We start from the raw sequence: 20,091 nt of genomic DNA, 5'->3' as shown, positions 1-20,091 counted from the left end.
AATTTATTCCATCAAAAATATCCAATCCCTCAACAGACAAGACCACGGGAGTCCAACAACACTTATCACAGTCGACTACATTTTGTAAATCCAGAAAAGTATTGGTGCAGTAATGTTGGTGTAATGCCTGTCACACAGCTTTTGATTTAGACTGACAATGGCCGGATATCTAGCTCAGTAATGTCACATGGGAATTCAATCCAAGCTTTATGGAAATAAAATCCCACTCAGGATTGTAAGAGCTGAGAGGAACAGGAAACAAAAGAAGAAATGGGCCAGTCACTCTGCATTTAACATGGAAATTGGAAAAAAATTCATTTGCACAAACAAATATTTTCTTTACTTATCAAGTTTCATTTTTAGCTGGTGTCTTAATACTTCCGCATGGTGCATATTACTCCAATGAATCATCATAATCTGAAACGACTTTTTATTTTCATTTGAAAAGAGATTTGCAAACATAACAAGTAAGATATATCCAGGAGTACTCAGTGTACGTTTTTCTGTACTTGTCATTATACACGCAATTTTTTCTATCGCTTAATTTCATTGCACTGTCACAAAAGCCTTTAAAACTGCCCAACGTGGTCATGGTTGTGTAGATACGAAGGTATGCTGGATAGATTTTAATCCTCCCTTTTTTTCCTTTCAGACTATTTTAGGATCTTGTCTGACCTCTATTGGTAATAATAGATAACAGCAGCAACATGCGTCTCCAAATTTTTGTTGGAAGTGCTGCCAGCTGTAGGAAAAGAAGGCATTTCAAAGTGCTGTGTGTTCTCTCATTAAGACACTAATCACTCATTCTCCCAATGACAGTATAAATCAAATAAAAGGGGAACGCAATGCTCAGTAGCCAGAAGTGCTGAAATATAAACTACAGTCGCAGAATAAACACACGAGGCAACCAATGAGGGGCCTCTCTGCGGTCCCACACAAGGCAAAAACAGCAAATGAAATGTCTCATCCATCAACTTTGTCCCTGCTGTTTGCATAAACACGTTCGTCATTCTCCCTTGCAGGATCCCAACCTGCAGTGTGGGACTATCACTTATTGTCCTATAGTACTAAAGCAGACCAAGTATGTGCTCAGGAAGGGGAGCCAGAATGGTGTTCTTGACTCTGCTCTGTCTGCTGCTACTCCTATCTGGCTTCGGCTCGCTAATGAGATATCCATCGGCCGAGGTAAGAGAAACGCTCACTTCGACGCGAGCACTGTGGCTTGTGATTTTACCGCTCTGGGCCTCTGCTAAGTACATTGGACTTTTCAACTTTAAACTGTTTATCATCTGTCAAACACCCACTGCCTGCAGAGTTGGACTTTATTTTTCTGGAACCCTAAAATATGTAAATAAAAATACGTGTCTTTCACAATTTCAATCGGTAGCTTCCAAAACATCCGAAATGAACATTTGTTTTTGTTTCTTTTGTTCGGCAGCAGTTGGATTATTCGAACAGACAAAGAGACGTGGTTTCACATACTCTTTCTCCTGGTGTCTCAGGTATGAGAGCTATTTGAGATGAAAAAATTGACAGAGTTTGGAGCATAAAAAAAACTGATGTCATTTATATTATATACAGTGAGAGGTCGACCTCGTCGGTCAACCTTGATGCCTGATGTCACACATTTGGAACTACTGGTAGTTGTTGGACCTGATGTCCAGCAGGTCCACAAGCAGGATACGGAACGCTACATACTCACCAACCTCAACATTGTAAGTATGAGCAACGAATCTCTAAAATCTTTGTACGCTTTAGCAGCTGTTAATTGAAGTTTCTTTGTGTGCATTTCAAAACATGTCATTTCTTTTTGGGAATATTTTTATGAAGAAAATTATTTGGCACACCTTCTATTCAATCATTTCTACTGTTACATGCAGGCCTCAGAACTGTTGAGAGACATGACTTTGGGCGCCAACATGAGGGTACACCTAGTTCGCATGATCATCCTGTCAGAACCAGAGGTCAGCAACCACTTGTAGAATTCGGACAGATCACAACTTCTCCTGCTTTACAGTATTCTGTTCTTTTGTCCCATTTCAGTCAGAGATCCAAATGTCAACAAACATCACCTCTTCTCTCCGAAGCGTGTGCGACTGGGGCTCACGGTTAAACCCGTCGAACGACACAGACCCACTGCATGGTGATCTCCTCTTGTACATTACGAGGTTTGTGGTTATAAGGTGTAATGGCTGTGATGGAGAAACAATGTTTTATTTTCACATGACTTTTACTATAAACAGGTATGACTTGGTGTTGCCTGATGGAAACAAGCAGGTCAGAGGAGTTACGCAACTGGGAGGTGCTTGTTCCAGGGACTGGAGCTGTGTGATCACAGAGGATACTGGATTTGACCTTGGGATCACCATTGCTCATGAGATTGCACACAGGTACCTATCTCGCAATTGTATTGTTTCAAGACAACATCAGGTTGTCCTATGGTAGGAACTATAATGGGAGGTTTCAAGTATAAATGCTCAAAAAATAGTTCAAGTAGTTTGGCAGCGGCAGAGCTAGGGTTGCACTGTTGCCCCCTGAAATATGCTTGGACTTCCCAGGTGCCAGACCAGCAATGGCTTTTGGGTATTTTCCGAATTTTTCCAGGATTTTTCCCACAGTTCCACTAATCCCCTGAATCGATCAGTGTTTTCTAAAAAAAAATTCTGGGTTTACATAAAAAGAATATTAGGTTTGAGGACACCCTAAAATATCTTTGACCCGTCCATTGCAATGACCTTCCCAAGAAAAAAAATCCGACCCTCGCCAATGCAGTCAAGTATTCTTATAGAATGAAGAGACCCAACAAAAATAGCCCGTAAAAAAGTTGTGAAGTAAGGAGTTACATTTTTTGCTCAGTTTTGGCATCAATCATGATGGCGTGGGGAATACATGCAGTAGGAGTGGCTTCATGATGGCCTCTGACGGCGGCTACAACAGTGTGGATCTTACCTGGTCACCCTGTAGTAGACATCAGCTGCTCACCTTTTTCAGGTGAGGCAGCTACACTTCCAAAACACACACACACACAAACAAATACACACACAAATACACGCATGCATGTACGCAGGTACCCATACAAACACATTGATTATTTCCACTTTATCTAGTGATTATATTCTCAGGAATCTTGGATATCTAAATCTTCAGTGTGACATTTGCCAAAAATAATCCTTTTACTCCACATAATCTAACTGTTGACATTTCCTCATGAAACATTTAACAGTGCTTTATGTGGTGATTTATACTCAGATGATTTATTTTTTTCTTTTACCTAACATCCTCTGGGAATCTTTTAGTATCATGTTCCAAAGGGTATCACATGCAATTGTGTTCCCAGCAAAGGGAATGCTGATTGTGTAAAAGACCTACCAGCTCTCGAAAGCTCCCTACAGGACTGGAAGCCTGGCCTCTATTATGGCGTTGATGACCAGTGTCGAATAGCTTTCGGAAGTCATGCAAAAAGCTGCTCGTTTACCAATCCAGACATGGTAATATGGAATATCCATACTGTTCTAGTTCAATAACCAGTTGACTTTTTACAAATATGATTGCTTCTTTTACCATCAGCCAATGTGCAGGGTTCTATCTTGTCACACTAACCCAAATGATGACAGCTCTTGTAAACGTCTTCTAGTACCATTGCTAGATGGGACCCAATGTGGACCTAATCAAGTAATGTAATAAGACCTTTGGTTGATTTTTGAGCGACGTACTGGCATGATTTCCACAAGCTACCCTTCTCTTGTTCTCAGTGGTGTTTGAAGGGGCGCTGTGTGTCCCCAGATCAGCTCAGCACCTCTGCAGTGGTGCACGGCTCTTGGTCAGGCTGGTCTGGGTTCTCCCCCTGCTCACGAACGTGTGGCGGTGGAGTCACTCACCGCACACGCCTGTGCAACAACCCAAGGTTAACACAAATCATAGTCAATACAAGACAGCATTTTGTAGCCGATTAATGAATAATAGTTTTTTTTTTTTTTCTCCCAGACCTGCTTTTGGTGGAAATGATTGCATGGGGATGGGTATTGAGGCTGAACTTTGTAACCAGCAGGTAAGTTCTCAGTTTGTTTACATAGGGCCTCTATACAGTAGCTCAGTGTTGTTTACGCAGTGGAAAATTTGTAAGATTTCTTCCTAGTTTTTGGGTCTGAGTAAATACCTCATCATTAAATTACATCATCATTCATGTCACCGCAATCTATTCGAAATAACTTTGAAACTTTGCCATTGCAGCCATGTAAAAACAGCCAGTTGGATTTCATGGCTGAGCAATGTTCCAAAACAGACCTTGTTCCGCTTTTCCTTCATCCGGACCAGGCCTCCTTCTACACCTGGATCCCTGCAGTGGGCTTCTCACAAGGTGGGAAATCGAAAGACACTCCTCCTGTGAAATTAGTTTTGAAATTTTCTCACCGTAATCAGGTGATGAGCAATGCAGATACATGTGCCAATCCAAGGGAGAAGCCTTCATTGTGAGCCGTGGATCTCAGTTTGCTGATGGGACACGGTGCGAGGCTGATGGCCAACCACCTCCTGGTTCAATAGCCGCTTGTCTGCAAGGGAAATGTCTGGTAGAGATTATTTTGAGACAAAAAGAATACATGTAAAAAGAATTGCGACATTAAATTTTGTATTTCAATGTAAATATTTACTGCTGATCAGATCTTCGGCTGTGACGGTGTGTTACACTCTGGGAAAGTGAGAGACGTGTGTGGTTTGTGTGGTGGCGATGGATCTTCATGCACACTGACCTCAGACTCTTACACTGGAGGTCAGGCAAAAGGTAAGAATAATGCGATATCCATGAACCTCTGAAAAACTCAATTTCCATGTCATTTATTCAAGTTTTACCATATTTTCTTTTCATCTGAACTAATATATTGTCTTCTATTCATTACTTCCTGTATTTCACCTTCAGAGTACACCACTTTCTTGTCTGTGCCATTAAATGCTACACAGATTCATATCATAAACAGGGCACCTCTATTCACTCATATGGGTGAGTGATATTTGCTCCGCTTTAGAATCACACAGTAGCAGGATTGCAAATTTCTGTTTTTGCCCTCTGCATCGATAGCTGTCTTATATGGAGATCAATATATTGTCTCTGGGATGGGTAGAATGGCTTTAAATATGACATATCCCTCCCCACTGGATGATAACTGGCTTGAGTACCGCCTCCATCTGACTCCTGACCTCTTGCCTGATATGGAAGAGCTACTGCTGCCTGGACCAGTACAACAGCAGATAAACATTCAGGTCGGGATGTAATAAACATTTTGATTATAAACAAAGGTAAATTAACACCTGTCATTTCAAATGTATTCTGATTGCAGGTTTATCGCAAATATGGAAAAGAATATGGAGAGAAAACAAACCCCAACATTAGTTATCAGTTTTACGTTCCAAATGATCGCAGCAACATGACAGAAAAAAAACTTGAAGGATTATGGATCATTACTACAACACCCTGTTCTGTTTCCTGTGGATTAGGTATGCCACCATTTTTTATTTATTCAGATGAGTAAGGAAGGCTGTGTAAAACTAAATTTTGAGATTTTTATATTGACTTTCCCTTTGAAGCCTGTTGCTAAAATACTAAACATAAAACCAAAACTTCCATCAATTTAAGCATTTTTTTAAAGTTCATAATACTGTTGTATAGCAATAAGGAACAGAGCACATTTTATTTACATGCTTTTTAAGGAAGTTTAGATATTTTTTCTCAGAAAAATGATTGGTGCATCTGGCATATACTTAATACAAAGAAATAATAAATTGATTACAATAAGTGCCAAACATAAGTGTAGCTGTACAATTGATTAAGGCACCTATATATGTTTTCAACTATCATTGCATTATTATATATAATTATATATAATTATACGGTTTTTATTATATATAATTATACGCCGTGGGATAGAAACTTTACAATGTCATTCTACGGAGACAATCTACACTCCAGATTATGCAGCATAGGCTCATGCAGACCTTTCTTACAGGTGTGCAGAAGCATCAATATGTATGTGTCGATAAAGAAGCTACTAATACACATCTAGAGGAACACTATTGTTATGAGTCTCCTTCACCTTTACCACTGCATACATCCTGTCAGCTTCCAGCCTGCCCGCCAAGGTCAGTATGCCAAAATTCCGACACAGATGTGTTTTGTCCTGTGGCACTGAGATATTCATACGGCAATTTACAGCTGGATCACGGGAAAGTTTGGATCCTGCAGCACTTCCTGCGGTAGTGGAGAGAGGATACGTTCTGTAACATGTGTTCAGAAACACGGCACTGATGCTGAAAGAGTTCCGGATTCAGAGTGCCCGGCTGATTCAGCTCCGAATGCTGTTGAAAAATGTAATCTTCAACCTTGTCCTGCCAGGTAGTAAGTGCACCCTAACCATTAACTCATTGTTCATTCATTTTGCCGTGACAGATATTGTATATTTGAATCAAAGCAAAAAAAAAAATGCTAACATGCTATTTGTGTTCTCAGGTGGCATGTGTCAGAGGCAGGGGACTGCTCAGCAGTGTGCGGGCCAGGAGAAGTAAAAAGAAACATATCCTGTGTACGGCAAGAGGACAATGAAGAGGTTGAAGTTGATGAAAGATTCTGCTCAAATCAAATAAGACCTCCTGATTCTATGCCCTGTGTAGTGGATGTCTGTCCAATTGGTTGGGACGTAACGAAGGAGGTAATAAAAAAAACATGACCATGTTTTCTTGTGTCAATGTCTGAAGGGTCTCTTTGGATTGTTTTTCCTGAACAGGATCAACCTGATTTAAAGTCTGGCTTGATGCCCCGCTCCAGACAAGCTCCTGTGTTTGTGTGGAGTCCAGTTGTCACTCAGTGCTCCAAGACATGTGGCAATGGTAAGCACAGATGTGCAATAACTTCCAAGTCACGTGTGCACATCACTCATTCAAAGTACGTTCCCATTGTAGGAACAATGCAAGTGTGGTTCTCCTGTGCGGACCATCACACCAGGTGGATGGTACCTGATTTCCACTGTGACCCTTCAAGCAAACCTCCTCCTAAATCCGAGAACTGTCATACACTCCCTTGCCCTCCTATGTACGTAAGACATAAATGTTTGTCGTGCAGAACATTTGTAGTCTTGTGTAAAAACATCATACAGGCTGGTGTGTCTTGTGATTTTGTTATCTCATATGGAGAGATGAAGGCATGAGGCTTGAGCCTCGCTGGCCAAGCACAAAATACACAATTAATGAATATGTATGTACTCAAAATCCGATTCTACTTCAGGCCTCCTTTGGCGCTGTGTAATGTTACATACACATATGATGTCATGCAGTTTTACTTCATAGAAAGCTATAACCCAACAATACTAAATATAATAAAAAAAAAAAAATTTGAATGATATTGCCAGAGTACTGACTGATGATGCAAATATATATTATACTGTATCATGTAGGAAAAAATGTGACTGAATATTTTTTCCACCAGGTGGCGATCTAAGATCGGCATTTGCAGTACAACATGTGGTGGAGGGGTTGCCAACACAGTGCTGTACTGTGCTCAGGAAATCCACGGGGAAGAGAAGGTGCTGGACAATTCTGAGTGCAGTGATTTTCCAAAACCCACAACAGTGGTGTCATGTAACACCCACAACTGTCCGGCAAGGTGAACTAAAAAAACACACAATATTCCTCACCACCACCACCACCTCTGTCATTACAAAAATCAACTCACTATCACATTATTTTGTGTTCAGGTGGAGGGTTCAGAGTATGTCACCCTGTTCTGTGTCTTGTAACCTGGGTGTAGCTCACAGGAATGTCTCCTGTGTCCAGTTTGTTCAAGGCAAAGAAAGTGTGGTGCGGGATGACAGATGTCACGCATCAGTCAAACCTGCTACCACGGTGCCCTGCCTGGTGCAGGTGTGCACGTTTAGGTGGGAAGCAAAGCCATGGAGCCAGGTACATCCATTCAACTTGAATCTAAACATAAAAATAACACTTGTATTGCTTCAAATCAACAATAACATCTATCAATGCCGGAATTATCCATCCATCTTTTTACCACTTGGCCCCAGTAAGGTTAAAGGTGAACTGGAGCCTATAGCTGACTTAGAGCAAAACTAGTCCGGTCAACATGTAGAATAAATGATAACAACAAAAATACAAGATATTAGTGGTTATTTACAGATTGTGCTCTGCTGTGAATATGGAATATACTATAATTGTATTGCTATTTCTTTTTGAAGTGTTCAGTGTCCTGTGGCTATGGCATTCAGTCCAGGACAGTATCATGCATGGGCCCCTCTCAGCCGGAACCCCTCAGCCCACTTTTATGCATGCACATGCCCAAGCCCATTACCATCCAGGGCTGCAGCAAGGATATCTGCACGGATGTGCCACCTACCTCAATAGTCACTTCAGCTATGCATCCTGCATTAGAGGAGGATTCTCACCTATCTCATACTCCATATAGAATAACAAAACAGTACCGTATGAGCAATCTTCCTCTAAGTCGACCCTGGACAGTCACCATGTTGCAGTCCACCACAACCACTGGTCCTTCAACTAAACCCAGTAATTAGTTTAAATCATGCTTTTTCATGAAGAACTAAAGAGTTTACTATTAATGTGTTTGCTCATTGCCAGATGCCTGTGGAGAGCTGCTCCTACAAGATACAGGTAGAGTTGACCTGAGCAATATTATTGGTCCCTGCATAGTGGCCATTGGCCGACCGCTGGATGAGGTCATTCACATCAAAGTCGAGTCAAGCTCCTTAAATTGCAAAAAGAGTGAGCATTATCCAGCATGTACACGTAGTTTAACTACATATGCCGCATTTAGAGAAAAAAAAAAGCTAAAATAATTGATTGGATGTGTCCCCACAGGTGAATATGCTTTATTTTTTGACCGACTGACACTTGTGAGGAAGTGCGAGCTGGTGGCTGGTAGCTCACTGACCACCAGAACCAACGTCCTTCTTGTGCGGCAGAATCTTCTCACTTCGGGAAATGGCATTGTGTTCACCTACAGCTCACAGAGAAACATGAAAAAGAGCCACCGTCAAAGTAGGATGTGTAGTCGCTCGTCACATCACGCACACATATACACTCAATCTGGCATGATCACAAAATGGGATTATTTCGTTTTTTTTAAATATCTTGCGGCATAGAAATCTCTCATTTTGGCTAATTTTATACAGATTCATTTTTAACAATCAGCAATTCATTTTATGCCCAATTATTTTCTGTATGTGATTCATTGCATGAATATTAATACAAATTACCATTCTTTTATATCAAACATTGTTCAGTTAATACCTATTTCTCGAAAAATATATTTTTTTTGTAAAGACACGAGGGTAATCATGGTGCAGTTTAACTTCCTTTAAAAAAAAACACACAAAATTGCCAGTACCTGCTTTAACATCACAGTTTACAAAACTAACCAGGTGATCCTCGTATCTATGTATTTCTCACGAAAGATATGTTGTTTTTTTTTCCAAAGATTGTGACAAGCAGCTGTTTTCCTCCAACGGGGTATTTGAGAATCCAATAACTTCTGATACTAACCATACCTGTCGGGTGCTTATCAATGGCCCTCCCTCAGTGAAGATAAGAATCCAAGCAGTGCACATAGGATTGGAATTCAATGCCACAAATTCACAGTCTTCTTACATTATGGTGGGCATTTCAGCTAGTATATTGCATTTAATACCGGTAATATTTGGCCATGTGTGCTATTCCCTACAACCTGTCTTGCATGTTGCTCAGATCCGGGACTTGGATATGCTGAAGACCAATGTATTTAAAGGCTCACAGCTGTTTCGATGGCACTCCTCTGGAAATATGGCCGAGGTGGAATTCCATGGAGAGTACCAGCACACCCCGGGAAGCTTCAGAGCGGAATATTCCTTTGTACGACGAGGATCTTTTTCGGCTTCTTAATAAATAGGATTTTTTTGTTTTTACATGATATTTCGGATATAGCCCATTTACCGTAATTGTCGTTGTGAGACAAGTAAATATGAGCAAGCATTCAGAATGTTATCGTTCAATTAGATTTTTGATTTAAAAATTACATGTGCAATTTCAGTTCATAATGTTTATATATATAGACATTCAACACCATGTATCAAAATATATCATTTCTATCCGTGAGACTTGCGTTGTGTTTGAATAGTCATGCCTCAAGAGTCCTGCCTCACCCGTCTCAGAAACTTTACAAACAATAAGTTGCCCTGCCATACTTTTGGGTGCATTGCGGCTCCTTATCATTGAGTGCCGGTTGATTTGCAGCTTGCACGGAGCCCGGTATCCCCCCCCCCCCCCCCCTCTCTCTCTAAAAACACTCCAGGCTTGTTTGTGGGTTCACTGCTTGGCTGTAGCTGTGTCCTCCAGCAGAGCTCTCATGTCCAACAGAGCATCATTTACAGTCTGTGCATACTTGGCTGCATTTGTCTCTTCACAGCTGTTGAAGGCTGTGATCGCAATGTTGATGTGCTCATCCATGGGATTGTAACACACTCCATAGCCATCTGGCACCATTGGACCAAAGCACATCACGCAGTCGGTTTTGGAACCAACCTGGAACCAGCAGACATGGTGAGGACGACGGCTCATGCACAAGTAAACAAATGAGATTCGATCCCCCCCCAAAAAATTTAATATATGTTATTTAAGGACTATTAAAACGATATCAACAAAACAGCATTCAATTGCTGGTTGTATCCCACCGAAGGACACATTTTTATTTGGATCAAGTTAAATTTTGCTGTGTTTAAAACAGTACTATAGAGGTCAAGATGTAATGAAAACAAATATATTTTTTTTATCTTTTCAATAATGGGGCTGCCTTGTCGATTTGTTCTCATTATAGCAATGCAGGGATGATTACGTTAAATTAAATGGCTCATTAATACAGCAATGCCGCATAGAAAAATATGTCACTAGGAGCTGTAAGCAGAATAACAGATTTAAAAATACAGTACATATCAACAGTGCATTACTGTTTTCTGGCCCATGATTTTGTTTTTCTTTTCGGAAAACACACTTTCATAACAGGTGACTGTCGGGCCTTTAACACGGTGCGTTATTTTATTCACACTTAATTAAGACCACATTCCCAATAAATTCAACAAGACTTTCTTCACTGTGTCTAGATAACCATACCTGGCTGGTTAGGAGATTGTAATGGTGAGCCACAGCAAAAGATGTGTCCATAAATATCTCAGGCATTGATGTGAGATCTTCAATGCTCTGCAACCTCAGTCCTAGAAGATGTCTGTCAATGGCTTGTCCATGAATGGCCTTAAAAGAAAATACATTGTTGCTTAAGATTCAAACTGATATGAAGTCTGAGATTCCAATCTTGAGTTCTCACATTGTATGTGTTCTCCTTATGCCTCTGAGCAGCCTTCTGCAATAGTGCTAATCTCTCTGCGTTCTGTAGCCAAGAGTTGACAGGAAACATGGAAAAAATTAAGTCAACAAGTCTGAATATTCTCATGCATCCGGCTCATTTTAATATCAGGACACAGAATAGATTGTCAACCTGAATTGTGATTCAGGGGCCTGAGTATATTTCAACAAAGAACCACACCTGTTTAGTTGGGTCCTGCATTGCTTGGACAAATTCCAAAGACTCCTTTGTCGTTACACGTATCACATCTGTCCTTCCACATTTAAACATTCGTAATGATGCACTCTCATATGTGGCGCAACATGTGTTATACAACCTGAAATGCAACAATTCGACAAATTGGCCATGCATACACTCCATCAATGTGCATCATCTAGTATTTAAAGTCAATGGGGATTTTTTTTTTTTTACCTGAAATAGGCAAGCTGGAAAGCCATTTGAATGAATGCATCTGGACTCAGATTGTGTTGCCCTGGCACATTTTTTCCAAAATTAGAGAACATAAGCACATTCACATCCAGGTCGTGTACCATTCTGGCAATGCAAAAAAAACAACAAGACGTTGCATGAAATCTTTAACTGTAACAAGTAGCGGTGGTTAATATACTTTCAATCACACACACAGGCTCACATGTTCATATTTTGTTTGGCTTTTTCAATGTCTCTCTTGACTTCAGGTGTAATATTAAAACGCAGTTTCTGAGGCATTGTTAGAGGAACCATGGGGGAACGGACTATTTCTGTCTTTTGCCTGTGAAAAAAAAAAAGATGATCAATCATCTACAGTCCATTTGAAAATGATAAAAATGTTTATCCAGGCAAAACAGAAGTAACCTTACATATATTTAACAACATAATCAATGAGAAACACAATGGGCGGGCCTTCTGAAGCTGCATGTTCGTACACCAGTCCACAGGTACCGTCTTCACCAACGATAAACTGTGGATGGTTCATACAGAATTGTAATTCTCAGTCATCTGCATATTTGTATCTTCTAAGGAGGTAGGCATTCACTTACCTGTAACGTCTTGTCAAACCAGCGGTTGCCACTGTTCCAGCGAGCCCCACCCCCATGCAGCATCTGTGCAGCTACGCGGCTCTTGTACAGCTCGTCTGACACACGAGGCATCGGAGCATCCAGGCATACAGTGAAAATACTTTTTTGGATGGCACGGACTGACTCTTTATTTGTCTTATCTGCAGAGTGAAGAAAAAATAACATAAAAGTCACTTTATGCTCAAATCTGAGAACAATTTAGAAGTGGACTGAAGACTATTTTGTGTCACCATACCCTTAATCAGATTATTATATGCTTTTCCCCATGTGTTACGGTGCTGTGATGTCAGGATACCAACAGGCTCCTTGTTGGTCTGTAAAGAGGTATTCCAAATTTTTTCCAGTTGCATGTAAATTTGATCCACTGTCAGCGGGGTTCTGTCACTGTTGTATACATCCAAGACAAAAAACTGCAAGGGAAAACGGGCAGAATCATTTCACTCTGTTATGGGCTGTGCAACGGATGTATGAGAAGAACAACAGTGCCATCTAGAGTAGTACCTGGAAGTTATGCACGACAGTGATGTGAGTGGGGGGTGTTTTGCTTATCGCGTGATTCACAACAGTGTCTCTCTTTGATCCGGGAATACGGCAAGAGGACAGGATCTGGTAATACTGGTCCATACAAAGAGGCTTCTTGCTCAGGTACTCTACTGGCAGGGTGTCACTGTGATTCATCAGAAAATTATTTTGCATGATGATCCACATTGATATGGTTTGATATAGTGTAATCTTGGAGGCTAAACACAATTTATGATGGTTGACCTTAGATTTGTTTGGATTTTAAAAATATTGGAAAATGTTTCATTTGATCTGAGCCTAAACTGTTGACATTGACATTTCAGAATGAGAATGTGATTCAGAATACTTCAAGAAGAAGCAAATACAGAATTTACATTGTAGCTGTACAGCCACTTAACTTTCACTAATATAAGAGTATAAAAACAAGTCAACCATTTTTAATCTTAGCCTAAGTAGAAACAGTAAACCACTGGTTGTCAAAGGCATAATAATAAAAAATAATCTGACTCGAATGAATCATGTTTTTAACATTCTATAAAATTATGTATGGTGTTATTTATGTTTTATGTTAAAAGATAAAAGCAAAACAATGTGTTCCAACTTTGTTAAGATGTGAAGATTCATATAGGTACTCTAGATCATTACTGCATGGAATGTGAATCTCTGCTGACTCTTGTCTAAACATGCCATACTAAGATGGTGATTTTTTTTCGCGTGTGTTGTAGCTACTAGGGCAAAACATGCAGAGGTAATGCGATGCTCACTGAACTCAAGTCTTAGTGTGATACTCTTACATTAAGGATGACTTTCGAATTGGACTTCAGTTTAGAGGTTCCATTGTTCTATTTGTCTGGTCAAACTCACCTGTCAATCATTTTTTTAAACTCCAACACTCCTGCAATCAATTTAGCTGCAAACCTGCAGAGGAGATGTCACTGTGTTATTGATACAAAAATATAAATAATGTAATAAAAGTAAAGTATAAATAACGATTTGATTAAATGTCAAACTGAATAGTACAAAAGTGCTATACTGAATGAAAAAAATACACTTCTGAAGCATATACACTATTGGCTCCTGTAAAATGTGGCTGTCATGTTCACTGCATATCCCGTGGGTCACAGCAGTCGAAAACAGCTGAGCAATCCTGGGGACAGCTTGCTTTAAATAGCCAGCATGGCGAAGAAAGCATGGGTAAAGGTCGGTTTGAAACATCGGTTGCATGCAAACTTGTTTACACTAAACTAACATAGTTAATCTCAAAATATTTATTGTCTATAAAAGTTCATATCTGATAGGGTGCAGGAAAGACATGACAAAGCAGGGCATTTGATAGTATTGGACACTTGGGTTTGCAAAGGTGGAAATGGTTTGTGTGTGGTGGCTCACCTCATCTGTCCTTGGCGATCTTGGAAGTGCATGCGTGGCAGAACCACACCGGGGCTGGTGTAGACAGCCACCGGCATCCGACAGTCTAAATAGGCTGATTGCATCCACCATTCCGATAGCTATACAATAAAAAGCCAAGAGGGCCACAAAGAATCAGATTACAAAAGTTGTCATTGCTGATATACACCAAATGATTAGTGGAGTGAAGTAACAAAGTACAAATACACTTTGACAGGTAATTAAAATTGTACTATTCACAATCTGTACTTCTACTTAAAGGGAAGTCAACTTCAACTGTCGTTGTAATAATATGTTCTGTGGAGCCCAACTAGTCAAAACACAGTGTTGTGATTAATGTTTCGTTAGTGGAATATGAACTAAACAGACAAAATATACCTGTTGTCCATTTTTTTGCCACAGTTGCCAGGTCTCACGGCTCACCAGTTTTCAAAACATGAGCCATGATTGGTTGTGAAATGAGACCTGCTAACTGTGATGTCATTTTTAGACGACAGCAAGCGGCAAAATGGCCACCCCATGAGATGGATAAAAACAGCTGATTTTGCTGCCTAATATTCCACAAATACAATATTAATCAGAATGCTGTGTTTAGACTAAATGACCTTAGTCATATACAACATATGACTGTATACTGTAGTTCAATGGTTCTTAGCTTGGGTTCGATCGAACCCATGGGGTTCGGTGAGTTGGTCTCAGGGGTTCGGCAGAGCCTCCACTGCGGAGGTCGGAACACACCTGATTTATCGTGTAAATTGGTGATGACGCATATCTGAACTGGTCTTGCAAAGGCAACAGCAGAAGTCGTTTTGATCTTTGCTCAAGGTGACGTTCATGCACGGTTCATTTTGTGCACCAGTAAAAAACATCTATGTCTTGAATTTAAGAAAATCTATATATTTTTTTACTAAAGAGGGATTCGGTGAATGCGCATATGAAACTGGTGGGGTTCAGTACCTCCGACAAGGTTAAGAATCACAGTTGTACATATTGTGAGTGCTTTTACCACCTCAGCAAATGATAAAGGTAAACATTTACCCAGTTATCTGTCTTTCGCGCCCGTCGCTCAAGACGTTTCTGCAGGCGGTCTCCCACACCACCTTTGAGGAACTCCTCCACTAGCTGCCGTGTGTGTTCGAGCTCCTCTTCACTGACGATAGGTTCCAGTGCAGCCAGGTAGTTGTCACACGTCTGCTTCAAAGGTGGCACAGGCAACTTAGGTAAACCCTCCTGGTGAACCAGAGACCTCTCCTGGATGTGTGTAACCGGCCTCAGCATTTGGCATGGCTTCACCATGCCAGGCCGCAGCTGTTGAGGGCATTTTTAGATTAAAATCAGAAAGATTTCTGACAAATGTGAACAATCCTAACTTGGATCATCTACATTCAACTGGTACTTTCTTGGGCTATGGCCCTCCACAAAGCTGTGCAGAATAGATTTTGCACAGTCCTGCTAACAAACAAATGGACGATTATGACTATCGAGCACTTGTGTCGAGTCACCCACGTGCCCAACGATGTTTTGGAGAAGCACACTAGCACCGAATTGCCCAACAAATCTGACGTTAAATGGGCATTAATCGATATGTCATCATGTTGTCAAAGATTAACAGAATGTAACACAAGACCTGGATAGCAAACAGAGAAAGAATAGTGAGGAACTTGTTTAGTGCTGTGAACATCATTTCAAAGGGTTTACAAATAACATCCATTCCAGTAGGATGACTTGCTTTGTGAAAACTGACACCAAAACAACAAAGCTGCAAAGCAAATGTGTTAGTGCACCATGTTCACTTAAAATAGAAGGTTGCCATGGTTGAACCTTTGGAATGGTGAGACAAACACATAATGTGTCCGTCTCTCCGTTTCTCCCTGCTTGTGTCAGAAGAGCTACTATCCCTCTTGGATCCCTGCTCTGTAGCCGGCTAGCGGGGCAATGGAGTCGGCCAGTCTGCTACAAAGCTGTGGCCACAGGAATTGAGCAACTTTTGAGGCAGAAGGACATAGTATAGCCTCATCTTGCAGTTAGTAGTATATGTTTGTCATTTTCATTATTAGGAGTTGTCTTTTGTGTTTTCATTTCCTCAAGTTTGCTACATCTGCAGCACAGTAGGTGACAATAAAGCCTTTCCATTACATTTTAGTCACTGTTTCTTGTTGTAATGGTGATGTGCTCGATAAAGAAAGCTGAGTTGAGCGTGAAAGAGAAAGCCGTGCAATTATATGTACACAGATCTGCGTGTACTGTGTAACGGCAAATGGTTTATTAAATCAGATAGGGTGCTTTGATCGCTTTGGCAACACTTGGATAACTGGAGCAATTAGAAAGGTAATACCTCATTTATGGTAACTTGATGTCTCTCCAGGAGACAGGGAGTATGTTATGAAGCTGTAAAACTCTATCAATGTTCTCACTATGCGTTCGACTAGTGACTGAAAGTTAGCACGTCATTGTACCCCAAATGCAGAAAGTGTTTGGTGCGTCCATTTTAAATATGTGCAGACCAACCAGGGATTGCGGTCAGGGTAGGTAAGTGAGACATTTCTGAATGAGTACAAAAAAGAAATAACAAAAGAAAGGCAATAACTGGCAATGATTACTTTAAATGATGTTCTATATTGTAGTTCAATGATCTGTGCCTTCTACTGATTTTGAAGCATTGCATCCAGTTAGCACACACGCAAACATTTTATCACACATGTACTTCACATGCTGACGTTCAACAGTCTGAGAGAGAGACCTTTGTTAAATATTATTTTGGTTTACTTGCTAAAACGCTGAAAAAAGTGGAATTGATTGAGAAATCATTAAAATATTTGAAAACAAATATTGAAAAGAATTATTTGACTTTATTTTAAACATGTTTCATTGAAGGTCAAAAATGAAATACAGGCTCATCTTTTATTTTGGGTACATATCCTACTCCAGATGGTACCTCACCGGTCATGAACCTCACTGAGACCAATGCCCCATTTCATATTGATCAATGGCCCATTTCATATCTATTTAGGGGTTGACTAATAATAATAATAATAATAATAATAATAATAATAATAATAATAATAATAATAATGATAATAATAATAATAATAATAATAATAATAATAAACACAAGTATGAATGTTGTTTACCACAAGTGTGTTTCTTTAGAAACTTCCGGTTAATATTTTCAAAATATAATTTAAAAAAAAAAACATAACCATGCTGGTTGCGTCACCAGTGCATAAAGCTCCAAATAAACGACAGTGTGTTTCAATAAAACACGCGTTTATATATAAATACAAAACTTTTAAACGTCAGGTAGTGCGATATTAGGTCACTGAGAAGACTGCACAAGCATAAGTAAGCTGACGTAATGACGCACGCCAGCCTGCTAAAAAGCAGGCTAGTCTTGTGAATGACAACACTGACGCATTTATTTTTATTTTCATTGCATCTTGGCAATTGAAAATCTATGGAAGAGAGACGGCAAAAATGGAAGGTATAGTGTCGAAATAGTCTTCCAGTCCCGAGCAGGTTGCGCCCCACCCCCTGTCAAACCGTCCCGGTGCAGTCTAAGTACATACACGTTACTGTCCGTACCTTTGGATTACGCAAGCGCTTGCAAAATAAACTCACTATACACTCACCGCGGTTCTGACAAAAACGGCCAACATCCTGTCAGATCGACGCACCGATGTCTTTAAAGATGTCAAACCTTCGAGCGGTCATGTCTCTCTCAAGGACGAGATCAGCGTCTATTCTGAGCCGCCCGCCCCCCTTGGACCCAGCGCGCAAAGGCAACTGCGAGCCCTTTAAATATCTGCTTTTCAACTTTGATGCAGACGCAATCTTTACCAAATCATGTTAACCAAATAAGCTCAGCCCCCAATAACGACATTATCGTATAAATTCTTAATTGGCCGCGTCGAAGCTTTATAATACTGTTTGTTTGACACACTAGTCATGGATAATGCTGAACTTTTTATGCAATTTCAGTAATGTAAACATAACTGTGCTTTAAAAAGACAGCATACCCACGGATACATACTGAATATTTACAAAATAATACGGCCTGTGTTTCGTGAGCATGCACATCTTCATACTGGCCACATGGTGGAGCTCTTCCAGCGTCGCTGCAAAGATCCCGCATTAAACCACCCAGCCAGTAAACAATCCAAAGACTTTGCAACTACAAGAACGCACCAGCAAATAAAGATCATATGCATTTAATAAATGCATATCGTCAATGTTTCCTGGGAACAAAAATAGCATTTATACACCTGGCTGTTTGCCTTTTTGTACATTGATTTGTTTGCATGTGAAAGGGATGTGACATCGTTGAATAACAGCAGAGAGAAGCTTTTCAGTGGTGACATATTTTATTAGAAAGCAATGAAATAAACGGTACAAAACTAACAATGATACAAATCAAAATGCTTCGATTGCTCGCGTCCAACCACTGCCTGTTAACAATGTGTGTTTTAAAGTAATAGTTTGCGAGGCAAATATTTGCTCGAGGTCCGTGTGCTGCCAACTCACAAACTCAGATAGTCCACCTGAACCCAACACCGAGATCAGGTTGGAGATGTTCGTGGAGTCTGAATGTGTATCTTCATCAGTCCTTGGCCGTTTACACGGCAGCGGCCCAAAGTCAGACAAATAGAACTCTGGCTCAACAATATGATAACTTGTGTCCATCCGTCTCTTTTTGGCGTAGCACTGCGTGCCCTGAGACGGTTTTGGCTGCGCGCAACAGTCCGAATGGAAGTATCCGTTGGTGACAGTCGTCACAACATGCGTGTCCAAGTCCAGGACAGTCTTGTGGTTGACTTGCGTGCTCGGGGCGTGTGACTCCCAGGCGGGTTTGTCCGCACAAGTCCAAAAGCTTTCCGCCACCATGAGGTCAGAGTCACCTGGAGGAACCATTGCGCACGCCGATGCATCTTGGTGCGCCACCTCTGCCGAGTGGCAGCTGGGCTGGTGCTGGGGCGCTCCGCAGTGCCAAGTGTCAGAGTCCACCCCGCCAAAGTTGCAGTAGAAGTCATTGGCCAACTCCGTAAAGCTCCCGGTCAATTCGAGGTATTCTTGCGTCTCTCGGGCTGTGGCGACATCCTCGTACTGCTGCGTCCTTGGCGTCGGCGACAAGTTCTTGCTCATATAAATCTGCCTCGCGTTTCTCAGCACGTACGTTACCAGCAAGTTCTTGTGGAGCTTGATGCCTCCTCGCTGCGTCCTGGAGTTCTGGATTTTCCTCAAAGAAATGGAGATCAGATTCTGTGCGTCAAAAGCACACTCCATCCTCGACAGGACCACTCTTCTCCTCCGGTCTTTCAAATCCTTTGCCTTTTGAACAGAAGAAATGGCAAGGTTTCTAGTTGAGACTCCTGTTTGGTTCGAGTAGACCATGTACATGGCGCTCCATGTCTACTCAGTAAGGGCATGGGTTTGCAACTCTCATATTTCCTTGCCACGCCCTCGCACAGGAGCTGTCCAATGGGAGGGAGGTGGTGCTTCTGTTATACGCAAATATCACTCCATGCCTCATTCAGAATGCTCATATAAGCAAGGCCATGCTGCATTTCACTCAATGTGTTCCGGCCTTTTTTTTAAATCTTGGTGCGGCAACAGTCACCTGACTTTAGTGGTCACAGAATACAACAGGATGCATAGATCATGCAGTAACACGGAACAATCAGTACAACAGAATATTTTGGGGCA

At 40.9% G+C, this 20,091-nt stretch overlaps 3 protein-coding genes across 5 annotated transcripts; 1 reads left to right on the top strand and 2 right to left on the bottom strand.

The window, feature by feature from the left end:
• Window positions 1-1,027: 1,027 nt before the first annotated feature.
• adamts13 (ADAM metallopeptidase with thrombospondin type 1 motif, 13) lies at window positions 1,028-10,143 on the top strand. Of its 2 annotated transcripts, none has more exons than XM_085910238.1 (29): window positions 1,028-1,185; window positions 1,439-1,502; window positions 1,582-1,715; window positions 1,881-1,964; window positions 2,044-2,168; window positions 2,244-2,390; window positions 2,857-2,991; window positions 3,338-3,488; window positions 3,568-3,672; window positions 3,784-3,904; window positions 3,985-4,048; window positions 4,231-4,357; window positions 4,455-4,568; window positions 4,660-4,780; window positions 4,916-4,996; window positions 5,075-5,256; window positions 5,334-5,490; window positions 6,000-6,132; window positions 6,206-6,385; window positions 6,500-6,698; window positions 6,774-6,876; window positions 6,949-7,078; window positions 7,472-7,648; window positions 7,740-7,944; window positions 8,232-8,559; window positions 8,632-8,775; window positions 8,872-9,051; window positions 9,491-9,666; window positions 9,757-10,143. In XM_085910238.1, exons 1-29 carry the CDS (start codon window positions 1,084-1,086, stop codon window positions 9,928-9,930), a joined length of 4,143 nt encoding a protein of 1,380 aa, XP_085766364.1. In that variant the 5' UTR covers window positions 1,028-1,083; the 3' UTR covers window positions 9,931-10,143. The 2 variants fall into 2 exon arrangements, with proteins under 2 accessions (XP_085766364.1, XP_085766363.1); XM_085910237.1 differs by having other exon boundaries at window positions 3,753-3,904; window positions 4,420-4,568.
• Window positions 8,859-18,121, bottom strand: LOC147057884 (carnitine O-acetyltransferase-like). Of its 2 annotated transcripts, none has more exons than XM_085910239.1 (14): window positions 18,021-18,121; window positions 15,430-15,699; window positions 14,374-14,492; window positions 13,849-13,902; window positions 12,964-13,129; window positions 12,698-12,872; window positions 12,424-12,602; window positions 12,244-12,344; window positions 12,036-12,155; window positions 11,816-11,938; window positions 11,585-11,720; window positions 11,366-11,428; window positions 11,155-11,292; window positions 8,859-10,569 (listed from the first exon to the last, which is right to left on the bottom strand). In XM_085910239.1, the coding sequence occupies exons 1-14, from the start codon at window positions 18,045-18,047 to the stop codon at window positions 10,354-10,356; spliced, it is 1,887 nt and encodes a 628-aa protein (XP_085766365.1). In that variant the 5' UTR covers window positions 18,048-18,121; the 3' UTR covers window positions 8,859-10,353. The 2 variants fall into 2 exon arrangements, with proteins under 2 accessions (XP_085766365.1, XP_085766366.1); XM_085910240.1 differs by lacking the exon at window positions 18,021-18,121 and adding an exon at window positions 17,523-17,625.
• A 627-nt stretch (window positions 18,122-18,748) lies between these two features.
• LOC147057883 (immediate early response gene 5-like protein) lies at window positions 18,749-19,785 on the bottom strand. The gene has a single exon (XM_085910328.1). The coding sequence runs from the start codon at window positions 19,783-19,785 to the stop codon at window positions 18,802-18,804; it is 984 nt and encodes a 327-aa protein (XP_085766454.1). The 3' UTR covers window positions 18,749-18,801.
• Between the last annotated feature and the right edge of the window lie 306 nt (window positions 19,786-20,091).

Source organism: Syngnathus leptorhynchus, chromosome 4 (genome assembly GCF_054491065.1).
Source record: "Syngnathus leptorhynchus isolate UIUO chromosome 4, UIUO_Slep, whole genome shotgun sequence".
Taxonomy (NCBI): Eukaryota; Metazoa; Chordata; class Actinopteri; order Syngnathiformes; family Syngnathidae; genus Syngnathus; species Syngnathus leptorhynchus.
This window is presented reverse-complemented; position numbering and strand designations above follow the sequence as displayed.